Source organism: Oncorhynchus masou, chromosome 24, assembly GCF_036934945.1.
Source record: "Oncorhynchus masou masou isolate Uvic2021 chromosome 24, UVic_Omas_1.1, whole genome shotgun sequence".
Taxonomy (NCBI): domain Eukaryota; kingdom Metazoa; phylum Chordata; class Actinopteri; order Salmoniformes; family Salmonidae; genus Oncorhynchus; species Oncorhynchus masou.
The window spans coordinates 18,199,216-18,225,129 of NC_088235.1; the positions used below are offsets into that span (position 1 = coordinate 18,199,216).

Sequence of the window (25,914 nt, forward strand, 5' to 3'; positions counted from 1 at the left end):
CTGGCCAACTCACCTGAGTGGAAAATGTCACACACCTGGGTATCTTTGAGTTTTGGCATGAGATGCATTACACCATACACCATGTAAAGCAGTGCCACTTACCATATACTTTATAAAAACGATGGCAAATTGAAATCTGTTATTCATTTACCTTTCAATGATCATCATCATATTGTGTGTGTATTTCATTCATTTCAGGATGGATTTATTTTCAGAAGGATAAACAAAATAGCACCATTTTGTATTTGCAATCGTTTATTACGTCAAAATAATGCAAATCACTAACAAGTCAATATCAACATTGACTATATTTGACAAAAGTTGTACTTGTTTTAAAATCTTTAATTGAAACTATTAGATATTGTGCCCATTCCAAGGTCTACAGCCTGAACTTGGTGGAGTACCTCAAGGCTGCATAGGGTCTTCACAGATCCAAAACAGATTTTTTTTTTCAGACTATAAAACATATGTATACAATATTCTCCATACACTTAGTAGGTAAAGTTCATATACACAATGCCACTTTAAAAATACTTCAATATATAAAAAGGCAATTTACATACAGTTTGAATGTAAGCATTTAGTTGGGAGTATAGTACACTGATTTAGAACAGTGGTTGGCCGTATTTATGTCTTGTTCACAGCTTTCAATATCAAGGGATGAACGTACTTTGTGTCGAAAAGTGCAAATGAATCCCAGAACAACAGCAAAAGACCTTGTGAAGATGCTGGAGGAAACAGGTACAAAAGTATCTATATCCACAGTAAAACAAGTCCTATATCAACTTAACCTCAAAGGCCGCTCAGCAAGGAAGAAGCCACTGCTCCAAAACCAAAATAAAAAAAGCAAGACTACGGTTTGCAACTGCACATGGGGACAAAGATCGTACTTTTTGGGGATGCTTGCAAGCCGAAGAACACCATCCCAACCGTGAAGCACAGGGGTGGCAGCATCATGTTGTGGGGGTGCTTTGCTGCAGGAGGGGAAATATTTGCTAGGGATACACTGATTTAATTTGTGAGCAAAGCTTATCTCATTGGAAATGTTGTATACTATAAGAGAGATGTACATAAGATATTCTACATTTGCACATCTCTTGCACACTGATAGCTAGTGGTAACTATTTGAGGTATAAATATCCACTGGAAAACTGGTCAGAATAACTTCAATGCAAAGCATTAGGGAATAGACAAGCCTGTAATACTGTTTTAATAATGCCAGAAGACAGAATCATAGATAGGTATTCAATTTCTATGTGAACTGGGCAGATCCTTGTTGAAACAGAACTTGGAAGGGTGGCAACTCAAGACTGCACATGCTGCACCAAGCAAGAAGCCTATGTGCTCATGATCCAGTAACATCTCTTCATACTGTAATAAAATGAAGGAGTAGCATGATATTCCGAGGCATGATTCGAACCCAGTAGCATAGAGTCCAGAGCCGGACACGTTACCAGCGGTAATCGTGCTTATCACCGGCCAGGTCATTACCATACCTATAATGTCCTCAACAGATCAGAGTGCAGACAAGAAGGATGTGTATTATCATCAGATATGACACCTGAGAGAGAGCTTTTCTTTTCTGCTTTCAAATCCCTGGATTTCTAGTCCCAATGTTCCATGCCCTTCAGAGTAACAGCATGGTGTCACTCGCGTGCTGCTCCATTCCAGTGACATCACCCACTGAGTCACAGGTAGCTCCACGCACAGCCCCACCCAAGCCCTCCCTCGAGAACGGGGGAGTGTCACTGTCCACAGCTACTGCTGTTGCTGCGGTCTTGGCGACAGCGGGGTCTCCACTCCGATTGACATTAGAGATGACAACAACGTAACAATCTTCTTCCTTACTCTCTTGGATGTCTGCTGTCACCAAATCTCTGTTATTTGGTCTCTGACTTTGACTGCAGGAAGAGAAGGAACTGAAAAGGGGGAGGTCCGGTCTCGCCTGGCTGCAGGAAGGGGAGGAGCTAAATTGGTTGCTATGACTGCAGGAAGGGGAGGTGCTAAAAAGTGGCAAATCTAGGTGCGGGTCTGCACAAACCCCATGCTCCTCCTCGGCGAAACTGGTGTTGATGTAGATGATGTTCTCTTTGCTGGTAGAAACCTCTGGAAGTTTCTCTGTCAGCTTCTCCAACAGTTCTCTTACCTAAGGGAAGATGGGAAGATTCATGTTTACGCAGTCTTTGTTTATGTCTGCGTACCAAATGACACCCTATTCGTTATATACACACTCAGATAAAGAAAATGGTTCTTCGGCTGTCCCAGCAGGAGAAACCTTTTTGGTTCCAGTTAGAACCCTTTTGGGTTCCCAGTACAACCTTCTGTGGAAAGGGTTCTACCTGGAACCAAAAAGGGTTATTCTATAAGGACAGCCAAAGAACCCTTATAGGTTCTAGATAGGGGTGGCAGGGAGCCTAGCGGTTGGAGCTGTTGGACCAGTAACCGAAAGATCGCTGGTTCTAATACTCGAGCTGACATGGTGAAAAATCTGTTGATGTGCCCTTAAGCAAGGCCCTTAACACTAATTTGTTCCAGGGGTGCCATACTACCATGGCTGACCCTGTAAGACATGCCTCAAACTCATTCCACCAAGGACAAAGTGTCTGTGGGTTTTCACTCCACCGTTGTACTTGATTGATGAATTAAGGTCACTAATTAGTATGACACTCCCCTCATCTGTTGTCAAGGTCTTAATAGAAAGGAAAAAACAAAAACCTGCAGACACTTGGTGGAATGAGTTTGACACCCCTGCTGTAAAAGAAACATTTTATCAAACCTTTCTGGTGTATGTGACAATAAAACATATTCCCCCCCCCCCCCCTAAAGAGTGTAGTGCACTACTTTTGACCAAGGTGTCTATGTCTATGGCTGCATCACAATGGCACCCCATCCCTATATAGTGCACTAATTTTGACCAGAGCCCCTTGGGTAATAGGGTGCCATTTGGGACACACCTTTGTCTAGCGCACTGCCTCAACAGTTCTCTCACCTGAGTGAAGATGGGGCGGTCCAGGGGGTCAGTACGCCAACAGCTGTACATGATCTCATACCTGGTGGACAGACAGTGGGACAGGAGAAGGATTAAGGCCATTTCTATGTAAAAGGTTACATGAGCACCAACATGTGAAGTTCATAGGAGCATGTTAAATTGGGTGTCAAAGGAAAGCTAAGAGTCTATATTTTTGTTGTTGAAATTAAGGCATAAGTGAGTTTATGCCAAATCTTGTCGTGCCTTCTTCACATCTCTGTTGGTGTGTGTGGAACACGTTAATTCCTTAGTGATTTGGACACCGAGGAATGTAAAGCTCTCAACCCATTACACTAGAATCCCGTCAATGTAGATGAGGGTGTGCTCAGCCCTACATTTCCTGTAGTCCACGATCAGCTCCTTAGTCTTGCTGACGTTGAGGGAGAGGTTGTTGTCCTGAAACCACACTACCAGGTCTCTGACCTCCTCCCTATAGGCCATCTCATCGTTGTCGGTGATGAGTCCTACCACCGCTGAGTCATCAGCTAACTTCATGATGGTGTTGAAGTTGTGTGTGGCCATGCAGTCGTGGGTGAACAGGGAGGGCAGGAGGGACTAAGCACACACTCCTGAGGGACTCCTGTGTTGAGGGTCAGCGTGGCAGACGTGTTGTTGCCTACCCTCACCATCTGGGGTGGGAAGTCCAGGATCCAGTTGCAGAGAAAGGTGTTCAGTCCCAGTGTCCTGAGCTTAGTGATGAACTTGGAGGGCACTATGGTGTTGAACGCGGACCTCAAACCACAGTTGGATTCACAAGTTGGGACAGTAGAGTACAGTTGTGGCCAAAAGTTGAGAATGACACAAATATTAATTTCCACAAAGTTTGCTGCTTCATTGTCTTTAGATTTTTTTGTCAGATGTTACTATGGAATACTGAAGTATAATTACAAGCATTTCATAAGTGTCAAAGGCTTTTATTGACAATTAAATGAAGTTGATGCAGAGTCAATATTTGCAGTGTTGACCCTTCTTTTTCAAGACTTCTGCAATCCACCTTGGCATGCTGGTAATTAACTTCTGGGCCACATTTGTGACTGATGGCAGCCCTTTTTTTACATAATCAAAGCTTGGAGTTTGTCAGAATTTGTTGGTTTTTGTTTTTCCACCCGCCTCGTGAGGATTGACCACAAGTTCTCAATAGGATTAAGGTCTGGGGAGTTTCCTGGCCATGGACCCAAAATATCGATGTTTTCTTCCCTGAGTCACTTAGTTATCACTTTTGCCTTATGGCAAGGTGCTCCATCATGCTGAAAAAGGCATTGTTCGTCACCAAACTGTTCCTGGATGGTTGGGAGAAGTTGCTCTCGGAGGATGTGTTGGTACCATTCTTTATTCATGGCTGTGTCCTTAGGCAAAATTGTGAGTGAGCCCACTCCCTTGGCTGAGAAGCAACCCCACACATGAATGGTCTCAGGATGCTTTACTGTTGGCACGACACAGGACTGATGGTAGCGCTCACCTTCTCTTATCCGGACAAGCTATTTTCCGGATGCCCCAAACAATCGGAAAGGGGATTCATCAGAGAAAACTTTACTCCAGTTCTCAGCCCTCCAATCCCTGTATCTTTTGCAGAATATCAGTCTGTCCCTGATGTTTTTCCTGGAGAGAAGTGGCTTCTTTGCTGCCCTTCTTGACACCAGGTCATCCTCGAAAAGTCTTCGCCTCACAGTGCATGCAGATGCAATCACACCTGCCTGCTGCCATTCCTGAGCAAGCTCTGTACTGGTGGTGCCCCGATCCCGCAGCTGAGTCAACTTTAGGAGACGGTCCTGGAGCTTGCTGGACTTTCTTGGGCGCCCTGAAGCCTTCTTCACAACAATTGAACAGCTCTCCTTGAACTTCTTGATGATCCAATAAATGGTTGATATAGGTGCAATCTTACTGGCAGCAATATCCTTGCCTGTGAAGCCCTTTTTGTGCAAAGCAATGATGACGGCATGTGTTTCCTTGCAGGTAACCATGGTTTACAGAGGAAGAACAATGATTCCAAGCACCACCCTCCTTATGAAGCTTTCCGTCTGTTATTCAAACTCAATCAGCATGACAGAGTGATCTCCAGACTTGTCCTCATCAACACACACCTGTGTTAACAAGAGAATCACTGACATGTCAGCTGGGCTGAAATGCAGTGCATTTGCACGGAAAAGAGGGACTTTGCAATTAATTGCAATTCATATGATCACTCTTCATAACATTCTGGAGTATATGCAAATTGCCATCATACAAACTGAGGCAGCAGACTTTGTGAAAATTAATATTTGTGTCATTCTCAAAACTTTTGAACACGACTATACAGTAAAGGAAAGTAGAGTGTAGCTCAGTACAGTAATAATACAAATTGATTGGATTTATATTGCGCTTTTCTACCAACTGCGGTTCTCGCTTTACAGAGTAGGGGGAAACTCACCTCATCCCCCACCAATGTGCCCCTTCTTCACACCTCCCCCGCAAAAAAAGCCTTTCGTGAACACTCCTACTAAGCTATATGGAATTGTTTTAAGAAGGTCATACCAATGACCATTTTGCTATTTGATTTAGAATTTGAATACCCTTTAAAAAACAATAATAATAATAATAATAATAATAATGTTTGGGCTTACAGCTATTAGCCCATACATGCGCATTGAATAACAGATTCACTACACAGTCAGTCCCTCGAAAAGTATAAAGGAAGTCCCCCCAAAATTGTACAGGAAGTTTGTTCTTAAGTGTCTATCCTATATTTGAGATATAAGAAAGATCAGGAGAAAAAAAATTGTATATTTTGGAATTATTATTATTATTTATTTTTTTACATGCATTTAACCCCTTACTTTTGGCACTAAACAGTCTCCATACTTCCATACTTCTATTAATTGGACCTTCAGATGAGTCTTGTGAGGCCTGTGGACATCCTAGAGCAAAACATGTACGTGTTCATATAACATGTTTCACCTTTACACAGAGGGTTCATATTAGTGTGTAGCCCAAACTGTTTGGATGCTACAGACAGAAGTTGGCAGATCGGCTGTACCGACTTCAGACGAGTCCAAAGACACGTGTGTGGGGTCGTAGAGCAAAACAGCCAAACCTTTCCAACGCTACAGTTGATTTTGTTAGAAAACAGATTTTCGGGATGTGTCATGGTCTGACAAACACCGCTGTAGCTCCGTCACCTTTCACCGCAGATGTAAAAATGCTACAAAGGCGGAGGCGGTAGATTGAGACGCATGCAATGCAAAAGAAAACAGAAATCTGTAGTATAAACGGACAGATTTTTATGGGGATTTTTGTATTATGCTATTAGATTTCCACCTGCGCATGGACATCACATCCTTAGGGGGTCTTAAGATGAATGCACAAACTGTCAGTCACTTGGGATAAGAGCACCTGCTGAATGACTCAAATGTAAATATGTAAATCATTCAAACGTTGTCTGTTTTGTGTCTTAATAAACCACTGGGGAGAGTTGCAGACAAGACTTCTTCAGTTGGTCTATATTGTTCTGGCTGTATCATAGTGTTCCTTAGCCTGGTCCTAGATCTGTTTGTGCTGTATGGTCAATATTAATTGACAATGACCTTATATGTTGACAACACAGCACAAACAGCTCTGGGACCATGCTACATGTTCCTATCCACGAAAGCCCAAACCATGTAGACAGAAGAATAAACACTCACAGTTCATCTAAGCAGTCAGTTGGCTGCTTCAGCCTGTGGCCCTCCTGTAGGTAGTCATATATCTCATGGTTCTGGATGCCAGGGTACGGCGTCATGCCCCGCGTCGATATCTCCCACATGGTCACACCAAACGCCCACTGCCAGAAGACACACAATTATATTCTCACACACACCACACGTATATGTACAATGAGGGAAAAAAGTATTTGATTCCCTGCTGATTTTGTACGTTTGCCCGCTGACAAAGAAATTATCAGTCTATAATTTTAATGGTAGGTTGATTTGAACAATGAGAGACAGAATAACAACAAAAAAATCCAGAAAACACATGTCAAAAATGTTTTAAATTGATTTGCATTTTAATGAGGGAAATAAATATTTGACCCCTCTGCAAAACATGATTTAGTACTTTGTGGCAAAACCCTTGTTGGCAATCACAGAGGTCAGAAGTTTCTTGTAGTTGGCCACCAGGTTTGCACACATCCCAGGAGGGATTTTGTCCCACTCCTCTTTGCAGATCTTCTCCAAGTCATTAAGGTTTCGAGGCTGACGTTTGGCAACTCGAACCTTCAGCTCCCTCTAAGGATTTTCAATGGGATTATGTTCTGGAGACTGGCTAGGCCACTCCAGGACTTTAATGTGCTTCTTTTTGAGCCACTCTTTTGTTGCCTTGGCCATGTGTTTTGAGTTATTTTCATGCTGGAATACCCATCCACAACCCATTTTCAATGCCCTGGCTGAGGGAAGGAGGTTCAGACCCAAGATTTGACAGAACGTGGCCCCGTCCATCGTCCCTTTGATGCGGCGAAGTTGTCCTGTCCCCTTAGCAGAAAAACACCCCCAAAGCATAATGTTTCTACCTCCATGTTTTTACGGTGGGGATGGTGTTCTTGGGGTCATAGGCAGCATTCCTCCTCCTCCAAACATGGCGAGTTGAGTTGATGCCAAAGAGCTCCATTTTGGTCTCATCTGACCACAACACTTTCACACAGTTGTCCACTGAATCATTCAGATGTTCATTGGAAAACTTCAGACGGGCATGTATATGTGCTTTCTTGAGCAGGGGGACCTCGCGGGCGCTGCAGGATTTCAGTCCTTCACGGCGTAGTGTGTTACCAATTGTTTTCTTGGGGACTATGGTCCCACCTGCCTTGAGACCATTGACAAGATCATTCTGTGTAGTTCTGGGCAGATTCCTCACCGTTCTCATGTTCATTGCAACTCCACGAGGTGAGATCTTGCATGGAGTCCCAGGCCGAGGGAGATTGACAGTTCTTTTGTGTTTCTTTCATTTGCGAATAATCACATCAACTGTTGTCACCTTCTCACCGAGCTGCTTGGCGATGGTCTTGTAGCCCATTCCAGCCTTGTGTAGGTTTACAATCTTGTCCCTGACATCCTTGGAGAGCTCTTTGGTCTTTGCCATGGTGGAGAGTTTGGAATCTGATTGATTTCTGTGGATAGGTATCTTTTACACAGGTAACAAACTGAGATTAAGAGCACTCCCTTGAAGAGTGTGCTCCTAATCTCAGTTTGTTACCTGTAAGAAAGACACCTGGGAGCCAGAAATCTTTCTGATTAAGAGGGGGTCAAATACTTATTTCCCTCATTAAAATGCAAATCAATTTATAACATTTTTGACATGCGTTTTTCTGGATTTTGTTGTTGTTATTCTGTCTCTCACTGTTCAAATAAACCTACCTTTAAAATTTTAGACTGATCATTTTTTTTGTCAGTGGGCAAACGCACAAAATCAGCAGGGGATCAAATACTTTTTTCCCCTCACTGTATAAAAGTAAAAATCGAGTGGCTGACAATTTCACATGCAATATTTGGTTTTGGGTTACAAGGTTATGCTAGCTACCACTAAAATACCATGTTACATACCATGTTACATGCTGTTTATTCTGGTGAGAACTCTGTTAAGCTACCCAAGGACTTTCCAATGACCAGAGCTGTGGCTGTGGGCTGAACTTCACGGGTTGGCTGAATCATATTTTCAGAAAGGGAACTGGTCAGAAAGGGTACTGGTCAGAATGGGAACAGGTCAGAATGGGAACTGGTCAAAATGGGAACTGGTCACAAAGGGTACTGGTCACAAAGGGTACTGGTCAGAAAGGGAACTGGTCAGAATGGGAACTGGTTAGTGGAATAACAGTACATGTTTACACAATTACATGTATTCCCACCATCAGTAAAGGATTGAAAGATGTGAAACGAACAGATGGGAGCTCTCTCAGTCCTTCCTTATCACATCACTGTGTGTGTGTGTGTGGGGGGGGGGGGCTCCTTACCACATCACTCTTTACAGTGAAGACTCTGTCGGCCAGGCTCTCCACTGTAATCCATTTCACAGGCATCTTCGCTATCCTGCCCTGTCTGTAGTAATCACCACTGTAGATCTTCTTAGACAAGCCGAAGTCTGCCACGCACACCGTCATGTCATCATGCAGCCTGTAGGACCAGATCAACCAGCCAATCAATACAACTTACTTATAAAAAAAAGTCAGGAGCAATGTGTTTACATAACAATGAAACATTGGTAATATGGTGAACAGTAACAGTGAGTTTGGTAATATCGTGGACAGGAACAGTGAGTTTCTACTTGAATAAGTTGCCAGATAAGACCACAGCCATACCAAGGAGGTCATCATGGTGAGATGCGATGACATCTACATCTACATTACATCTACATTTACATTGTGACAAAATATTTACAAAAGTGTTAACAGTGATTACATCTTTACATTGTGACAAAGTGTTTACATCTTTACACTGTGATAGTGTTTACATGAATAATTAACATAGTGATTACATCTTTACATTGTGACAAGGTTCAGGTCAGAGCTGTACTGTATATACAGTATGTACATGTAACTGCCAAAATAAAGGAAACACTTGAGTAAATTAGGGATACAAAGTATATTGAAAGCAGGTGTTTCTACACAGGTGTGGTTCCTGAGTTAATTATGCAATTAACCTCCTATCATGCTTAGGGTCTCAATACAGTGGCTATTTTAGCATGTTAATCTTGGTGGGACAAACTCCCAAAAGGTTTGGAGATGCATGCCAGCAAAGCCACTACAAAACACAACGATACATTAATTGAACTATAACGGTGACAAACAGTGCCCACAAACTGTTAGGGCCTACATAGAGCTGTCCCAACAGCAGAGTCCAAACACCTTAGTACTTACCACTGCTAAGTCAGCGGAGCCTTGTCAGGCAGTGAAACAGTTCATTCAGTCTCATTTACTGCCTTTAAAAAAAACATAGATGATATGGTTGACTTGCTTTAACAAATCTGGTTTCTACTGACATATGAGATGTACAAACTATGGTATAAGGGGACGATGAGCGGTTAAGAGACAGTCAGTCATTTCAATTAAGACATTCATGAGAGAGCTAGGATGGACGTGGTCAATATAACTATTTGTTCAGTGGCATAATTCAGAACATGGGCCGAACATGGGCCGTTCTTACAATATTCTCCCTGTATGCCAAGTCAGAACCATAGAAAGGATAAAGGGAGCATGTAAGCAGACAATGAAAGCTCTTACAATATTCAATGATGACATTTCTTTAAAACAGGCTATAGGCCTGTACATGTACACCACCAAGTCAGAACAGTAGACTAAATAATTTTTTTATTTTACCTGGCAAGTCAGTTAAGAACAAATTCTTATTTTCAATGACGGCCTAGGAACAGTGGGTTTACTGCCTGTTCAGGGGCAGAACGACAGATTTTGTACCTTGTCAGCTCGGAGATTTGAACTTGCAACCTTACTAGTCCAATGCTCTAACCACTAGGCTACACTGCCGCCCCAGGGTGGCAGGGTGATGCACAGCTTGCTACACAACATACACTCAGTATTACTTTCTTAGCTACTGTATAAATATCTCCTTGGCATATTACATCATTTATGCAGCAGCATATAATACATTTTTGGACATTGTGCTGTTCTCACTTAAACAGGAAGGTGGCACGGCGGTCCTTTGTGTGCACATTTTGTCATCAAACTGCATCATCAAAGTCTGGCATTCTCTGGATTTATGGTGCTTTCAAGACAACTGGGAACTTGGTATAAAACAAGGTTGAATCATGACGTTAGCGATTTTCAGGTCAGAGCTCTAGAAAAAAGAGGCCAGAGTTCCAAGTTGGAATTCCAAATTGGATGACTATTCAAAACATATTTTCCCTGTTGGAGCTAGTTTTTGTCCAGAGTTCACATTTGTCTTGAACTCACTGAAGTCTGAGATTTCCCAGTTCCTAGTTTCCCGTTGTTTTGAACGTGGCAGAAGACATGCTGGTTTGACAGCATGGCCAATGTTGAATGTTTATCCTTTTAAGCTTGCAAAGGATACCCTTAAACCCAGACTTGGACCACACCTCCACTCCACTGAATAACAGACTAGTGATTGCTTTGCAATGCTAGCAGTTAGCCACTGATTCCTTCCAAACCACTGATCGTTGAATTTTCGATTTCCAACTTGTTGTGTAATTTGTATGAGCCCCAATACATTTTATCTATAATTTTGCTTCATATGACAAGGATTGAAAAGGATTTGCCAGTAGATTGTCGACTTGATTTATGATGATGACTGCTTGCTTGCTAGCTAGCTAAAACTTTGAAAGTATGATGTTGACATGTCTAATCAGAGATACTGTAGATATCACGTGATTTGACAACATTTTATCTGTGGCCAATGACCTTGAGCCTTCTTGGATGGGCACACAGTAGATGTCCGAACTGACTTGCCAAACGTATAATTTGTCAACAAGAAATTTTCAGAGTGGTTGAAAAACGAGTTTAATGACTCCGACCTAAGTGTATGTACAGTTGAAGTCAGAAATTTACATACACTTAAGTTGGAGTCATTAAAACTCAATATCTTGTTAACTATAGTTTGTTTTGGCAAGTCGGTTAGGACATGTACTGTGTGCTTGACATAAATAATTTTTCCAACAATTGTTTACAGACAGATTAATTCACTGTATCACAATTCCAGTGGGTCAGAAGTTTACATACACTAAGTTGACTGTGCCTTTAGCCTTTAAACAGCTTGGAAATATCCAGAAAATTGTCATAGCCTATCAGAAGCTTCTAAAGCTAACTGACATCATTTGAGTCAATTGTAGGTGTACCTGTGGATGTATTTCAAGGCCTACCTTCAAACTCAGTTTCTCTTTGCTTGACATCATTGGAAAATCAAAAGAAATCAGGCAAGACATAAGAAAAAACAATTGTAGACCTCCACAAGTCTGGTTCATCCTCGGGATCAATTTCAAAACGCTTGAAGGTACCACGTTCATCTGTACAAACAATAGTATGCAAGTATAAACACCATGGGACCATGCAGGAAGGAGACGTGTTCTGTCTCCTAGAGATGAACGTACTTTGGTGTGAAAAGTGCAAATCAATCCCAGAACAACAACAAAGGACCTTGTGAAGATGCTGGAGGAAACAGGTACAAAATTATCTATATCCACAGTAACACGGGGGTGGCAGCATCATGTTGTGGGGGTGATTTGCTGCACGGGGGGCTGGTGCACTTAAAAAAATAGATGGCATCATGAGGAGGAAAATTATGTGGATATATTGAGGCAACAACATCAGTCACGAAGTTAAAGCTTGGATGCAAATGGTCTTCCAAATGGACAATGACACCAAACATATTTCCAAAGTTGTGGCAAAATAGCTTGCGGACAACAACGTCAAGGTATTGGAGTGACCATCACAAAGCCCTGACCTCAATCCCATAGAAAATTTGTGGGCAGAACTGAAAAAAGTTTCTTCAAGTGCAGACGCAAAAACAATCAAGTGCTATGACGAAACTCTCTCACGAGGACTGCCACAGGAAAGGAAGACCAGAGTGACCTGGCCTCCACAATCACCCGACCTCAACCCAATTGAGATGGTTTGGGATGAGTTGGACCACAGAGTGAAGGAAAAGCAGCCAACAAGTGCTCAGCATATGTTGGAACTCCTTCAAGACTGTTGGAAAAGCATTCCAGGTGAAGCTGGTTGAGAGAATGCCAAGAGTGTGCAAAGCTGTCATCAAGGGAAAGGGTGGCTACTTTGAAGAATCTCAAATGTAAATATATTTTGATGTGTTTAACACTTTTTGGTTACTAAACTCAGCAAAAACAAGAAACGTCCCTTTTCAGGACCCTGTCTTTCAAAGATAATTCGTAAAAATCCAAATAACTTTACAGATCTTAATTGTAACGGGTTTAAATCAAATCAAATTTAATTTGTCACATACACATGGTTAGCAGATGTTAATGCGAGTGTAGCGAAATGCTTGTGCTTCTAGTTCCGATAATGCAGTAATAACCAACAAGTAATCTAACTAACAATTCCAAAACTACTGTCTTATACACAGTGTAAGGGGATAAAGAAAATGTACATAAAGATATATGAATGAGTGATGGTACAGAGCAGCATAGGCAAGATACAGTAGATGGTATCGAGTACAGTATATACATATGAGATGAGTATGTAAACAAAGTGGCATAGTTAAAGTGGCTAGTGATACATGTATTACATAAGGATGCAGTAGACAATATAGAGTACAGTAAGTTGCTGGAGTTGAGTCAGTGTGTTGGCAGCAGCCACTCAATGTTAGTGGTTGCTGTTTAACAGTCTGATGGCCTTGAGATAGAAGCTGTTTTTCGGTCTCTCGGTCCCAGCTTTGATGCACCTGTACTGACCTCGCCTTCTGGATGATAGCGGGGTGAACAGGCAGTGGCTCTATTCACAGCAGAGCAGGAACAACACATAGTGAATATGGTCATTTCAAACAACAGCATACGTTTACGACAACTGTAAAACCACATCATCACTGACAACACAACATTCAGTAACATAAATAGGGTGAATTTATCCGCACTTTGCCGTCTCCTGAAACGCCATCATATTTGTATGAAGCAGCAGTACAGAGTATCATTTGAGCCAAATTCTGACAGCGCTGTTGTTTCGCTCTATGAATACGTACAAGTAAGCTATACGATCCTGTCATTGGTACTGTATTCCAGTGTATTCTGCTACATATTGACTGCTCTATGTCTATTCCTACTGTCATACAATAATGTTTTGTCTCGTCTGTTTCAGAGAGTTAAGGAACTAGATGCTACTGCAGAGCATCATGATTTCGTCTATGTTGATGAGGTCGGCTTTATCCTAGCTAAAACAAGACACGGGAAGAAACCTCATAGGACACTGCACCATCGTCAATGTCCCTGGACAGCATGGTGGCAACATCACAATGTGTGCAGCCATTAGTCAGAACGGTGTCCTTCATTGTCATGGTACTCTTGGTCCTTACAATACTGCCCACATTATCACCTTCCTTGACACCCTGCCTAATATCCTCATTCCCAATGACCAGAGGAATGGGCCAGAGCAGTCAGGTTTGGTTCATTGACCATCTGCAAGCTTTGATGCTCAACCTGCCACCATGTTCTCCATTTCTAAACCCAATAGAAGAGTTCTTTTCGGAGTGGCGTTGTGGTGACATAGATGAGGGCATGCCAGGGCAGGATACGCCACTCCAGATGCTACTTCCCCCACTGTTAAGCCAGAGAGAACATCGCTTGTGATGTTGATGAGGTGCTGTGATCAGACCCCAATAGGAGACAGGATGCACCCTAATTGTTTTTTTTCGTCATAGTAACTAACCCATTTGTTTATCTTCTACTCTACTTGTTTTGTCTGTTACTGTTCATCACAAAATCTAGATAAATACAATGCTTTGAGAAAGAAATACATTACATTTTTTCCGCCTGTGCATTGTTTATAGTGTAAATATATACTGAATATGCATACATACTGTATATATTTGTGCACATAGATGTACGTATGAGTGCTATAAAAAGTGGACTTTAATGCACACTGAACATGCAAAAGACACAAAATAGTGTTTTACATTTGTCACATCCATGTGTAGTTGCCGTGTATAAGAGCTAATCATTTGTTGGTTTGTGTGTAGAATTGATGCAAAAACCCCATTTTGAGAAGAGTTAAAATAGCTTTGAATTAAGTGTTTGGTTTTGCAAGAGATGTGTAACGTTTGGGGGTTGTGTGTGTGTAGAGTCTAGAGAAAATTTCAGACATCATGTGTAAGCAACTGTCAAAAACTGTAACAGAATACAGGACTGCATGTACTGTAGTGAGTAAAGTGTTAGTCACCATGAAAAAGGCTGATGAGAGCTGTGTCAGCTGGATAGGGGAAAGAGCTTTAGTGCTGAGTAGGCCTAAAGAGAATTAGTGGTTTGACTGGTGTGTAGTAAGTGTCTTCACTGACATTTTCAACCTCTTCCTGACGCAGTCTAATACCTAAATAATAATTACCGCCCCGTAGCACTCACATCGGTAGCCATGAAGTGTTTTGAAAGGCTGGTCATAGCTATTTATGCATAGTCACTTTACAAATTACCTCGATTAACCTGTACCCCCGCACATCGACTTGGTACCACCACGGAAGGCCCCTTGGAATGTTAGTTGTATGTCCACTTTGAATTTTTCCAAAGCAAGGAGTTAGTAAATACATCCAGCAGGATTGAAGCTGTTCAACCAGACAAACAAACTAACCTCCCACTACAAACAGATACTGTAGACCAGCCATTGCACGGTCACACACACACACACACACACACACACACACACACACACACACACACACACACACACACACACACACACACACACACACACACACACACACACACACACACACACACACACACACACACTAAATCTATGATACTGGTTTCATAGAGCAGAAAATCAAGTCATCAATTTCCAGGCAAAGAGCCAAATCTAGACTTCATCAATGGTAATGTACAAGATCGACAAATTAGGGCATCACACTGTGGACTAGCCCGTGCAGGGCCTGGTGTGGACCAGCCCGTGCAGGGCCTGGTGTGGACTAGCCCGTGCACACCTTGCCCTCCGAATACCTACATGGGGCCAATAGTATCATGTTTGCTGGGTATTGTTCTGGGAGAGAACAGTGGCTTACTGGACGTCAATACACAGGAATGGAAACTGCTATTTGATTTTCTCTCTCTGCATTGTTGGGAAGGGCCCGTAAAGCATTTCACTGTTAGTCCACAGCTGTTGTTTACTCTCTCTCTGCATTGTCATTTACCAAGCATGTGACGAATAACATTTAATTTGATCAGTGTTTTGAGGGAGGAAAGGCTGCCCATAATAATAGTGGACTACCACCCTAGTAACAAAAGCTAAACAGGCCCCAACTTCAAATCAAAATCGAGTCAGGGAAAGAAACTGTTTTGAGGGAGGAAAGGCTACAGGTAACATCCAGAGATGTGGACAACCCTAGCCACAGCACATGCTAGGCAAAATAACCTCTCTGACCTTTAACCCTCCATCTCCCAGCAAGGGGATTTAACAAGAATGATTTGCTCCAGGGCACCAAGTAAATGAACTGCTGTAAATTGCATAGAACCAATATTATGTCATGTAACCTCAAGGTTTATGCTCACAACACTGCTCACCCTTAATCGTTAAGGCCCCTTTAGGGCCCCTTTAAGATTCAAACCAAAACTCATTTAGCAAATCAGCAACATGTTGTAGCCTTATTTAGTCTTGGCAGACAACACATCCCCATTCATTAAACCACCCAGGGGGTTACAGTGCTGAACACTGACCGTGACAGTGAACATGGTGATACATCTATCGGTAGTAGCAGGAGAGAGACAGCACAAGAGAGGAAAATAGAGAGGAGAGACGGGAAAGAGAGAGGGAGAGAGTTAGTGATAGGGGAAGGGAGAACGAAACAGACACTGAGAATGCAGATAGACAGACGGACACCACAGTATTCAGACCTCCAACACAACTCTGTTACAGCTGGACACAGCTCTGCACATTTGACACTGATCACACACAGACATCTTTTCTGAATAACACAACGAGCCGGACTGCCAGGACCCTCCCCTCCCGCCATGTTTTAGTCATTTAGCAGATGCTGTAATCCAGAGCGACTTACAGTAGTGACTGAATACATTGTTTTGTACACCTAAATTAATTTATTTTACTAGGCAAGTCAGTTAAGAACAAATTCTTATTTTCAATGACGGCCTAGGAACAGTGGGTTAACTGCCTGTTCAGGGGCAGAACGACAGATTTGTACCTTGTCACCTCAGGGATTCGAACTTGAACCTTTCGGTTACTAGTCCAACGCTCTAACCACTAGGCTACCCTGCTGCCCCAATTAACAATTAACTTTAATAAAATAACAAAGTAATTTAATTCAGATAAGGGAAACAATGTGTATACCTGAATAATATGCACACAGGACAAAACATTTCCCTTAATAGACCTATGCACAGATTTCCTTAAGGACCTGGGGGATTTTGTATATCCCACTAATGCCAGAAACCCCCACTCAACACAACTTACAGTACATTCGTGGTGTTATAAAGGAATTATTCATGTGATCAAAGTTTAGAAATGGGTATTTTTCTATTAAGAGTTTTTCTAGGCCTTAGGAGAGAGGTTAAGTCTGTGTTCCAAATGGCACCATATTCCCTATGCAGTTCACCACTTTACATCATGTGCCCTATGTAGTGCACTACCTTAAATAAAAAAAATGTTAAAATTGGTTAACAGATGTTATTGCAAGTGTAGTGAAATGCGTATGCTTCTAGATCCGAAAGTGCAGCAGGATATAATAGGTAATATCTAACAATTTCACAACAAAACCTGATACACACAATCTAGTAAAGGAATGGGAAAAGAATATATAAGTATACAATATATGGATGAGCAGTGACAGAGTGGCTAAGATGTAGTAGATAGTGGAGAATAGATAGTGTTGTATACAGAATACATTATATACATGAGATGAGTAATGCGAGATGTAAACATTCTTAAAGTGGCGTTATTAAAATGACTAGTGTTCCATTCATTAAAGTGGCCAAGGATTTCAAGTCTGTATGTAGGCAGCCACCTCTCTGTGCTAGTGATCACTGTTTAACAGTCTAATGGCCTTGAGATAGAAGCTGTTTTTCAATCTCTCTGTCCCAGCTTTGATGCACCTGTACTGACTTTGCCTTCTGGATGGAAGCAGGGTGAACAGGAAGCGGCTCGGGTGGTTGTTGTCCTTGATGATCTTTTTTGCCTTCCTGTGACATCGGGTGATGCGTTGTGCAGACCGCACCCCCCACTGGAGAGCTCTGCAGTTGTGGGCGGTCCAGATGCCATACCAGGCGGTGATACAGCCTGACAGGATTCTCTCAATTGTGCACCTGTAACAGTTAGCGAGGGTTTCCAGTGACAAGCCAAATTTGTTCAGCCTCCTGAGGTTGAAGAAGCGCTGTTGCGCTCTCTTCACCACACTGTCTGTGTGCGAGGACCATTTCAGTTTCTCGGTGATATGTACACCGAGGAACTTAAACGTTCCACCTTCTCCACTGCTGTCCCATTGATGTGAATAGGGGGGTGTTCTCTTTGCTGTTTCCTGAAGTCCACGATCATCTCTTTTGTTTTACTGACCTTGAGTGAGAGGTTATTTTCCTGGCACCACACTCCGAGGGCCCTCATCTCCTCCCTGTAGGCTGTCTCATCGTTGTTGGTAATCAAGCCTACCACTGTAGTGTCATCTGCAAACTTGATTATTGAGTTGGATGCGTGCATGGCCACACAGTCGTGGGTGAACAGGGAGTACAGACCATATTCCCTATGTAGTGCACTAATTTAGACCATATTCCCTATGTAGTGCACTACTTTAGACCATATTCCCTATGTAGTGCACCACTTTAGACCATATTCCCTATGTAGTGCACCACTTTAGACCATATTCCCTATGTAGTGCACTACTTTAGACCATATTCCCTATGTAGTGCACTACTTTAGACCATTACCCTATGTAGTGCACTACTTTAGATCATATTCCCTATGTAGTGCACCACTTTAGACCACATGCTGACTAGGATAACAAATCAGTCCACCTTCAGACTATCTGAAACCCAGAAAGAGGAGGTACTGGGATAATATTGGTGGCCACAGCTCAATACCTCACGAGAGCAAGAGATTGTATGTACATATATGTGTATTTTTGTGCATGTGCATTCTGTGCATGTATGTATACGTGCGTGCATGTGCTCGTCTGTACATGCGCCCATGTGTGTGTGCCCATGTGTGTGTGCGCGTGTGTGTGCGTGCGTGCATGTCTCCCTCTCTCTCCCTGACCTGGTACAGTGTAGTTGCTGCGGGAGGTAAGGGACCCCATCTCAGGAACTCCGTTGCGTAGCCAACGGATCCTGATAGGATTCGGGGGACCCACCGCTTCACATGACAGGTTAAAGGGGCTGTTACAAGTTACGTTCATGTCATCTGGGTGTCTAGTGAACGTTGGTAGACCTAAACACACACACACACACACACACACACACGTACATATTTGAGATGGACTACATTGCAGTAAGACTTGGCAGAATCACTGCTCTACAAGTCACCTTACATCCCAAATAACTACTCATTATGATCAAGATCGGCAATTCTGCGCCAAACTGATCCCCTCAAACACATTCAATAATTTATGTTAAGAACCACTGATGGAACCTCCAGTCATAATTTAATGTCCTGGTATGATGTGGGGACTCACCTTCGACCTGAATGCTGATAGGCTCGGACTCTATCTCTATGCCACGGACTCTCAGTCTACAGCGGTAATCCCCAGCGTCAGCTCTTTGCACACGAGTTATGCTGAAACACACAAGTAGAGGTGAAATGTAGCAATCCTGACATTTCAGAACTTTTACATCTGATTTATAATACTGACTGCACTCGCTTTTTGTGTTTGTCTATCAATGCTCTGATGAAGATTGACTGTAGCTGAAAACTTGTCAGTTAGATCATTACACATTTTTATAATTTGAGTATCCAACCGAAATGGTCTAAGTATCCAACCGACCCAAATGACCTAAGTATCCAACTGACCCAAATGAGCCGAGTATTAACGCTTTTTTCTTCACATGCTGTGTCGGTCATGGTCCCCTGCTCCCGCCACAGTTACCTGACAGTGGACAGCAGGGTCATGACCCCGTGTGTGACGGTCTGTAATTCGTTGATCACCACCTGCAGGTTTTCAGCCAGCTCCATGGTGTTCTTCCACCACAGCACGGTGAGGTCCAGGTGGTTGTCAGGGACCTCGATGGAACAGTTGAGCTTGGCATCGTGCCCCTCTGATAGATGCACCGATCCCACCGTGGGCTTGAACCTGGATGGGAAAGAATAGAAGTTGAGTCTAAATATTAGGGTTGCACATGAAACACACCTCAACAAGATGTGCATATGGACCTCAGAGTTAGCACACAGATTGATGAATAAAAAACCCATGGATATCTAATATCTACCTCAGCTTCTTGATGTCGTCCTGGCTGAGGTGGATCTTCGTGCTGCGGGCTGGTATGATGAGGGTCTCGGGAGGTACGGTGGGCTGGGTGGAGCAAACCTGACGTCCTGGCATGCTGGGGGAGACAGTGCCTCGGCCACGACCAGCTCCTCCAGAGACACGGTAGACATAGGGACTCCCATGATGCTCAGCTGTATGTGAGCAGGAAGAGATGGTCATTTCCAATGCCTGTTACAATATTATAGACCATCTCTGTCATTTCTCCTACTTTAGATCAATAGTCAATACCTGGATTTATTTCTCATAAAAACACCAAATAACATCACAGGGGGATTGGGGAATAATCTGCAGTTGAAACTAAAATTTCAGTTCCCTACATTTAGATGGTCTTTCCCTCAGAGTTGGATCTACTCAAATGATTCAAGCCAGCCTAACTCAAATGGTACGGAAACTATACAGGATGAGGTGGAACAGAGTTCATTTTATATTCAATACATGTCCCTGTACTAAGGGAAGAACATTCACTAAACAGAGGAATCTCCCCAATATCTGGAGTATTTTAGTCATTTTCTAGGTCTCAGCCAAGTTACCTTTTTTGTATAGCCTTGTTCCATCTGTATGTGCAATCTTGCTATCTGCTATGGTTGTTGTTGGCAAGACGGCACAAACAGACATGACCGTAGGAGTTCTGAAGACGGCACAAACAGACATGACCGTAGGAGTTCTGAAGACGGCACAAACAGACATGACCGTAGGAGTTAGCAAGACGGCACAAACAGACATGACCGTAGGAGTTATGAAGACGGCACAAACAAACATGACCGTAGGAGTTATGAAGACGGCACAAACAGACATGACCGTAGGAGTTCTGAAGACGGCACAAACAGACATGACCGTAGGAGTTCTGAAGACGGCACAAACAGACATGACCGTAGGAGTTCTGAAGACGGCACAAACAGACATGACCGTAGGAGTTCTGAAGACGGCACAAACAGACATGACCGTTAGGAGTTCTGAAGACGGCACAAACAGACATGACCGTAGGAGTTCTGAAGTCGGCACAAACAGACATGACCGTAGGAGTTCTGAAGACGGCACAAACAGACATGACCGTAGGAGTTCTGAAGACGGCACAAACAGACATGACCGTAGGAGTTCTGAAGACGGCACAAACAGACATGACCGTAGGAGTTCTGAAGACGGCACAAACAGACATGACCGTAGGAGTTCTGAAGACGGCACAAACAGACATGACCGTAGGAGTTCTGAAGACGGCACAAACAGACATGACCGTAGGAGTTCTGAAGAGCGGCACAAACAGACATGACCGTAGGAGTTCTGAAGACGGCACAAACAGACATGACCGTAGGAGTTCTGAAGACGGCACAAACAGACATGACCGTAGGAGTTCTGAAGACGGCACAAACAGACATGACCGTAGGAGTTCTGAAGGCGGCACAAACAGACATGACCGTAGGAGTTCTGAAGGCGGCACAAACAGACATGACCGTGGGAGTTCTGAAGACGGCACAAACAGACATGACCGTGGGAGTTCTGAAGACGGCACAAACAGACATGACCGTGGGAGTTCTGAAGGCGGCACAAACAGACATGACCGTGGGAGTTCTGAAGACGGCACAAACAGACATGACCGTGGGAGTTCTGAAGACGGCACAAACAGACATGACCGTAGGAGTTCTGAAGACGGCACAAACAGACATGACCGTAGGAGTTATGAAGACGGCACAAACAGACATGACCGTAGGAGTTATGAAGACGGCACAAACAGACATGACCGTAGGAGTTCTGAAGGCGGCACAAACAGACATGACCGTGGGAGTTCTGAAGACGGCACAAACAGACATGACCGTAGGAGTTCTGAAGACGGCACAAACAGACATGACCGTGAGGAGTTCTGAAGACGGCACAAACAGACATGACCGTAGGAGCAAGACGGCACAAACGGACATGACCGTAGGAGTTAGCAAGACGGCACAAACGGACATGACCGTAGGAGTTAGCAAGACGGCACAAACAGACATGACCGTAGGAGTTAGCAAGACGGCACAAACAGATCTGGAACCAGACTAACTGCCACCAGCTTTCCCTGGGACAGAGAGGAGGGAGGAAGTTCCACCAGCTTTCCCTGGGACAGAGAGGAAGGAGGAAGTTCCACCAGCTTTCCCTGGGACAGAGAGGAAGGAGGAAGTTCCACCAGCTTTCCCTGGGACAGAGAGGAAGGAGGAAGTTCCACCAGCTTTCCCTGGGACAGAGAGGAAGAAGGAAGTTCCACCAGCTTTCCCTGGGACAGAGAGGAAGGAGGAAGTTCCACCAGCTTTCCCTGGGACAGAGAGGAAGGAGGAAGTTCCACCAGCTTTCCCTGGGACAGAGAGGAAGGAGGAAGTTCCACCAGCTTTCCCTGGGACAGAGAGGAAGGAGGAAGTTCCACCAGTTTTACGAGTTAAAGTAATTCACTGTGTAAAAAAAATTATAATAATGATTTCACCTTTATTTAACCAGGTAGGCTAGTTGAGAACAAGTTCTCATTTACAACTGCAACCTGGCCAAGATAAAGCAAAGCAGTTCAACACATACAACAACACAGAGTTACACATGGAATAAACAAACATACAGTCAATAATTCAGCAAAGAAAGTATATACACTGCCTTGCGAAAGTATTCGGCCCCCTTGAACTTTGCGACCTTTTGCCACATTTCAGGCTTCAAACATAAAGATATAAAACTGTATTTTTTGTGAAGAATCAACAACAAGTGGGACACAATCATGAAGTGGAACGACATTTATTGGATATTTCAAACCTTTTTAACAAATCAAAAACTGAAAAATTGGGCGTGCAAAATTATTCAGCCCCCTTAAGTTAATACTTTGTAGCGCCACCTTTTGCTGCGATACCCCAAGCGACTTACAGCTGTTATGTCTCTATCAGTTTTGCACATCGAGAGACTGACATTTTTTCCCATTCCACCTTGCAAAACAGCTCGAGCTCAGTGAGGTTGGATGGAGAGCATTTGTGAACAGCAGTTTTCAGTTCTTTCCACAGATTCTCGATTGGATTCAGGTCTGGACTTTGACTTGGCCATTCTAACACCTGGATGTTTATTTTTGAACCATTCCATTGTAGATTTTGCTTTATGTTTTGGATCATTGTCTTGTTGGAAGACAAATCTCCGTCCCAGTCTCAGGTCTTTTGCAGACTCCATCAGGTTTTCTTCCAGAATGGTCCTGTATTTGGCTCCATCCATCTTCCCATCAATTTTAACCATCTTCCCTGTCCCTGCTGAAGAAAAGCAGGCCCAAACCATGATGCTGCCACCACCATGTTTGACAGTGGGGATGGTGTGTTCAGGGTGATGAGCTGTGTTGCTTTTACGCCAAACATAACGTTTTGCATTGTTGCCAAAAAGTTCAATTTTGGTTTCATCTGACCAGAGCACCTTCTTCCACATGTTTGGTGTGTCTCCCAGGTGGCTTGTGGCAAACTTTAAACGACACTTTTTATGGATATCTTTAAGAAATGGCATTCTTCTTGCCACTCTTCCATAAAGGCCAGATTTGTGTAATATACGACTGATTGTTGTCCTATGGACAGAGTCTCCCACCTCAGCTGTAGATCTCTGCAGTTCATCCAGAGTGATCATGGGCCTCTTGACTGCATCTCTGATCAGTCTTCTCCTTGTATGAGCTGAAAGTTTAGAGGGACGGCCAGGTCTTGGTAGATTTGCAGTGGTCTGATACTCCTTCCATTTCAATATTATCGCTTGCACAGTGCTCCTTGGAATGTTTAAAGCTTGGGAAATCTTTTTGTATCCAAATCCGGCTTTAAACTTCTTCACAGCAGTATCTCGGACCTGCCTGGTGTGTTCCTTGTTCTTCATGATGCTCTCTGCGCTTTTAACGGACCTCTGAGACTATCACAATGCAGGTGCATTTATACGGAGACTTGATTACACACAGGTGGATTGTATTTATCATCATTAGTCATTTAGGTCAACATTGGATCATTCAGAGATCCTCACTGAACTTCTGGAGAGAGTTTGCTGCACTGAGTAAAGGGGCTGAATAATTTTGCACGCCCAATTTTCAGTTTTCATTTGTTAAAAAGTTTGAAATATCCAATAAATGTCGTTCCACTTCATGATTGTGTCCCACTTGTTGTTGATTCTTCACAAAAAATACAGTTTTATATCTTTATGTTTGAAGCCTGAAATGTGGCAAAAGGTCACAAAGTTCAAGGGGGCCGAATACTTTCGCAAGGCACTGTATACAGTGTGTGCAAATGAGGGCAAGAAATAGGCCATGGTGGCGAGGTAATTACAATATAGCAATTAAACACTGGAATGGTAGATGTGCAAAAGATGCATTTTGAAGTAGAGATACTGGGGTGCAAAGGAGCAAGATAAATAAATAAATACAGTATGGGGATGAGGTTGTTGGATGGGCTATGTACAGGTGGAGTGATCTGTGAGTGGTACTAGAGGGCAAAGGTCAAGCCCGTTCCCCCACTTCTCTTATACATTAGGCCAGTAAACAAAAGGTTGCTGGGTTGAATAGCGGAGCCATCAAGGTGGTACATCTATTGATGTGCCCTTCCTGGATCCTTTCACAGCATTATAAGGCTGCGTTGAGACAATGACTTATTCATGACCCAAGCCCAGCTCAATTAATCCCTACCATTGTGTCGCTGAGTCATCGTAATGCTTTAGCAAATTTACATTATACCAGGGGCATTTGTATACCAGGGGCATTTGTAGACAGTCCCTCTAACTACCCTGAATGGCTCTATTGATCCTACAGCTATTGAATGCAGGAATCATGTGCCTATGAACCAGAATTATGCTGTTAGCACTGAGGCGGTGTGCCGTAGTACGAAGTCCACCGTGTGCAGCTCACCCTGCACTAACATAAATAACATGAGAATATCTACTTCTGCTAAGCTTCCCAGTAAAGCAATGAAAACCAGCAAGCATCCCAGAAAAGTGTTCAAAATAGCCCATGTTAACATATGTAGCTCTTGAAACTCCCCATCCCGGATCCGGGATTGTGACTAAGCCTCAGGCTCATTAGCATAACGCAACGTTAACGATTTCTGAAAATCGCAAATAAAATTAAAATAATGCGTTTGCTCTCAAGCTTAGCCTTTTCTTAACAACACTGTCATCTCAGATTTTCAAAATATGATTTGAACCATAGAAATTGACTAATTTGTGTAAGAGTATGCAAAGCTAGCATAGCATTTTGTGTAGCATGTAGCACGCAACATTTTCACAAAAGCCAGATAACCAAATAAATAAAATCATTTACCTTTGAAGAGCTTCTGATGTTTTCAATGAGGAGACTCCCAGCCACATACCAAATGCGCAGTGTTTCCTGAAAGCGTCTGTGTGTAGGAGAAATCGTTCCGTTTTCTACATTGCGCCTGGCTACCGAAACGAACTGAAAATGCAGTCACCTACAAGGTGAAACTTTTTCCGGATTAACTACATAATATCGACCGAAACATGGCAAACGTTGTTTGGAATCAATCCTCAAGGTGTTTTTTCACATATCTCTTCATTGACATGCAGTTCGTGGAAGCTTGCTTCTCTCTCTGTGCCCCATGGAAAAATACTGGCAGGTGACTTTGCGCACCAATTTCGGCGCAGGACACCGGGCGGACACGTGGTAAATGTGGTCTCTTATGGTCAATCTTCCAACGATCTGCCTACAAATACGTCACAATGCTGCAGACACCTTGGGGAAACGACAGAAAGGGCAGACTCATTCCTCTTGCGTTCACAGCCATATAAGGAGATCATGAAAGACAGAGCCTCAAAAATCCTTGT

At 43.2% G+C, this 25,914-nt stretch overlaps 1 protein-coding gene across 1 annotated transcript; it reads right to left on the minus strand.

The window, feature by feature from the left end:
• Positions 1–267: 267 nt before the first annotated feature.
• Positions 268–20,289, minus strand: LOC135511346 (tyrosine-protein kinase Mer-like). Its single transcript, XM_064932890.1, has 9 exons — positions 20,072–20,289; positions 19,732–19,935; positions 19,321–19,421; positions 18,906–19,076; positions 17,882–18,056; positions 8,982–9,141; positions 6,688–6,824; positions 2,990–3,050; positions 268–2,146 (listed from the first exon to the last, which is right to left on the minus strand). The coding sequence occupies exons 1-9, from the start codon at positions 20,287–20,289 to the stop codon at positions 1,628–1,630; spliced, it is 1,746 nt and encodes a 581-aa protein (XP_064788962.1). The 3' UTR covers positions 268–1,627.
• Between the last annotated feature and the right edge of the window lie 5,625 nt (positions 20,290–25,914).

What these genes read in the sequence shown, in the direction of transcription:
- LOC135511346 (XM_064932890.1), bottom strand. Translation starts at nt 20,289, where the DNA reads ATGACCATCTCTTCCTGCTCACATACAGCTGAGCATCATGGGAGTCCC. An exon ending in TATCAGCATTCAGGTCGAAG is followed by an intron (nt 19,077 to 19,320) that starts GTGAGTCCCCAC and finishes GTGTGTGTTTAG; the next exon opens with GTCTACCAACGTTCACTAGA. An exon ending in CACAACTGCAGAGCTCTCCA is followed by an intron (nt 9,142 to 17,881) that starts GTGGGGGGTGCG and finishes CTGGTCCTACAG; the next exon opens with GCTGCATGATGACATGACGG.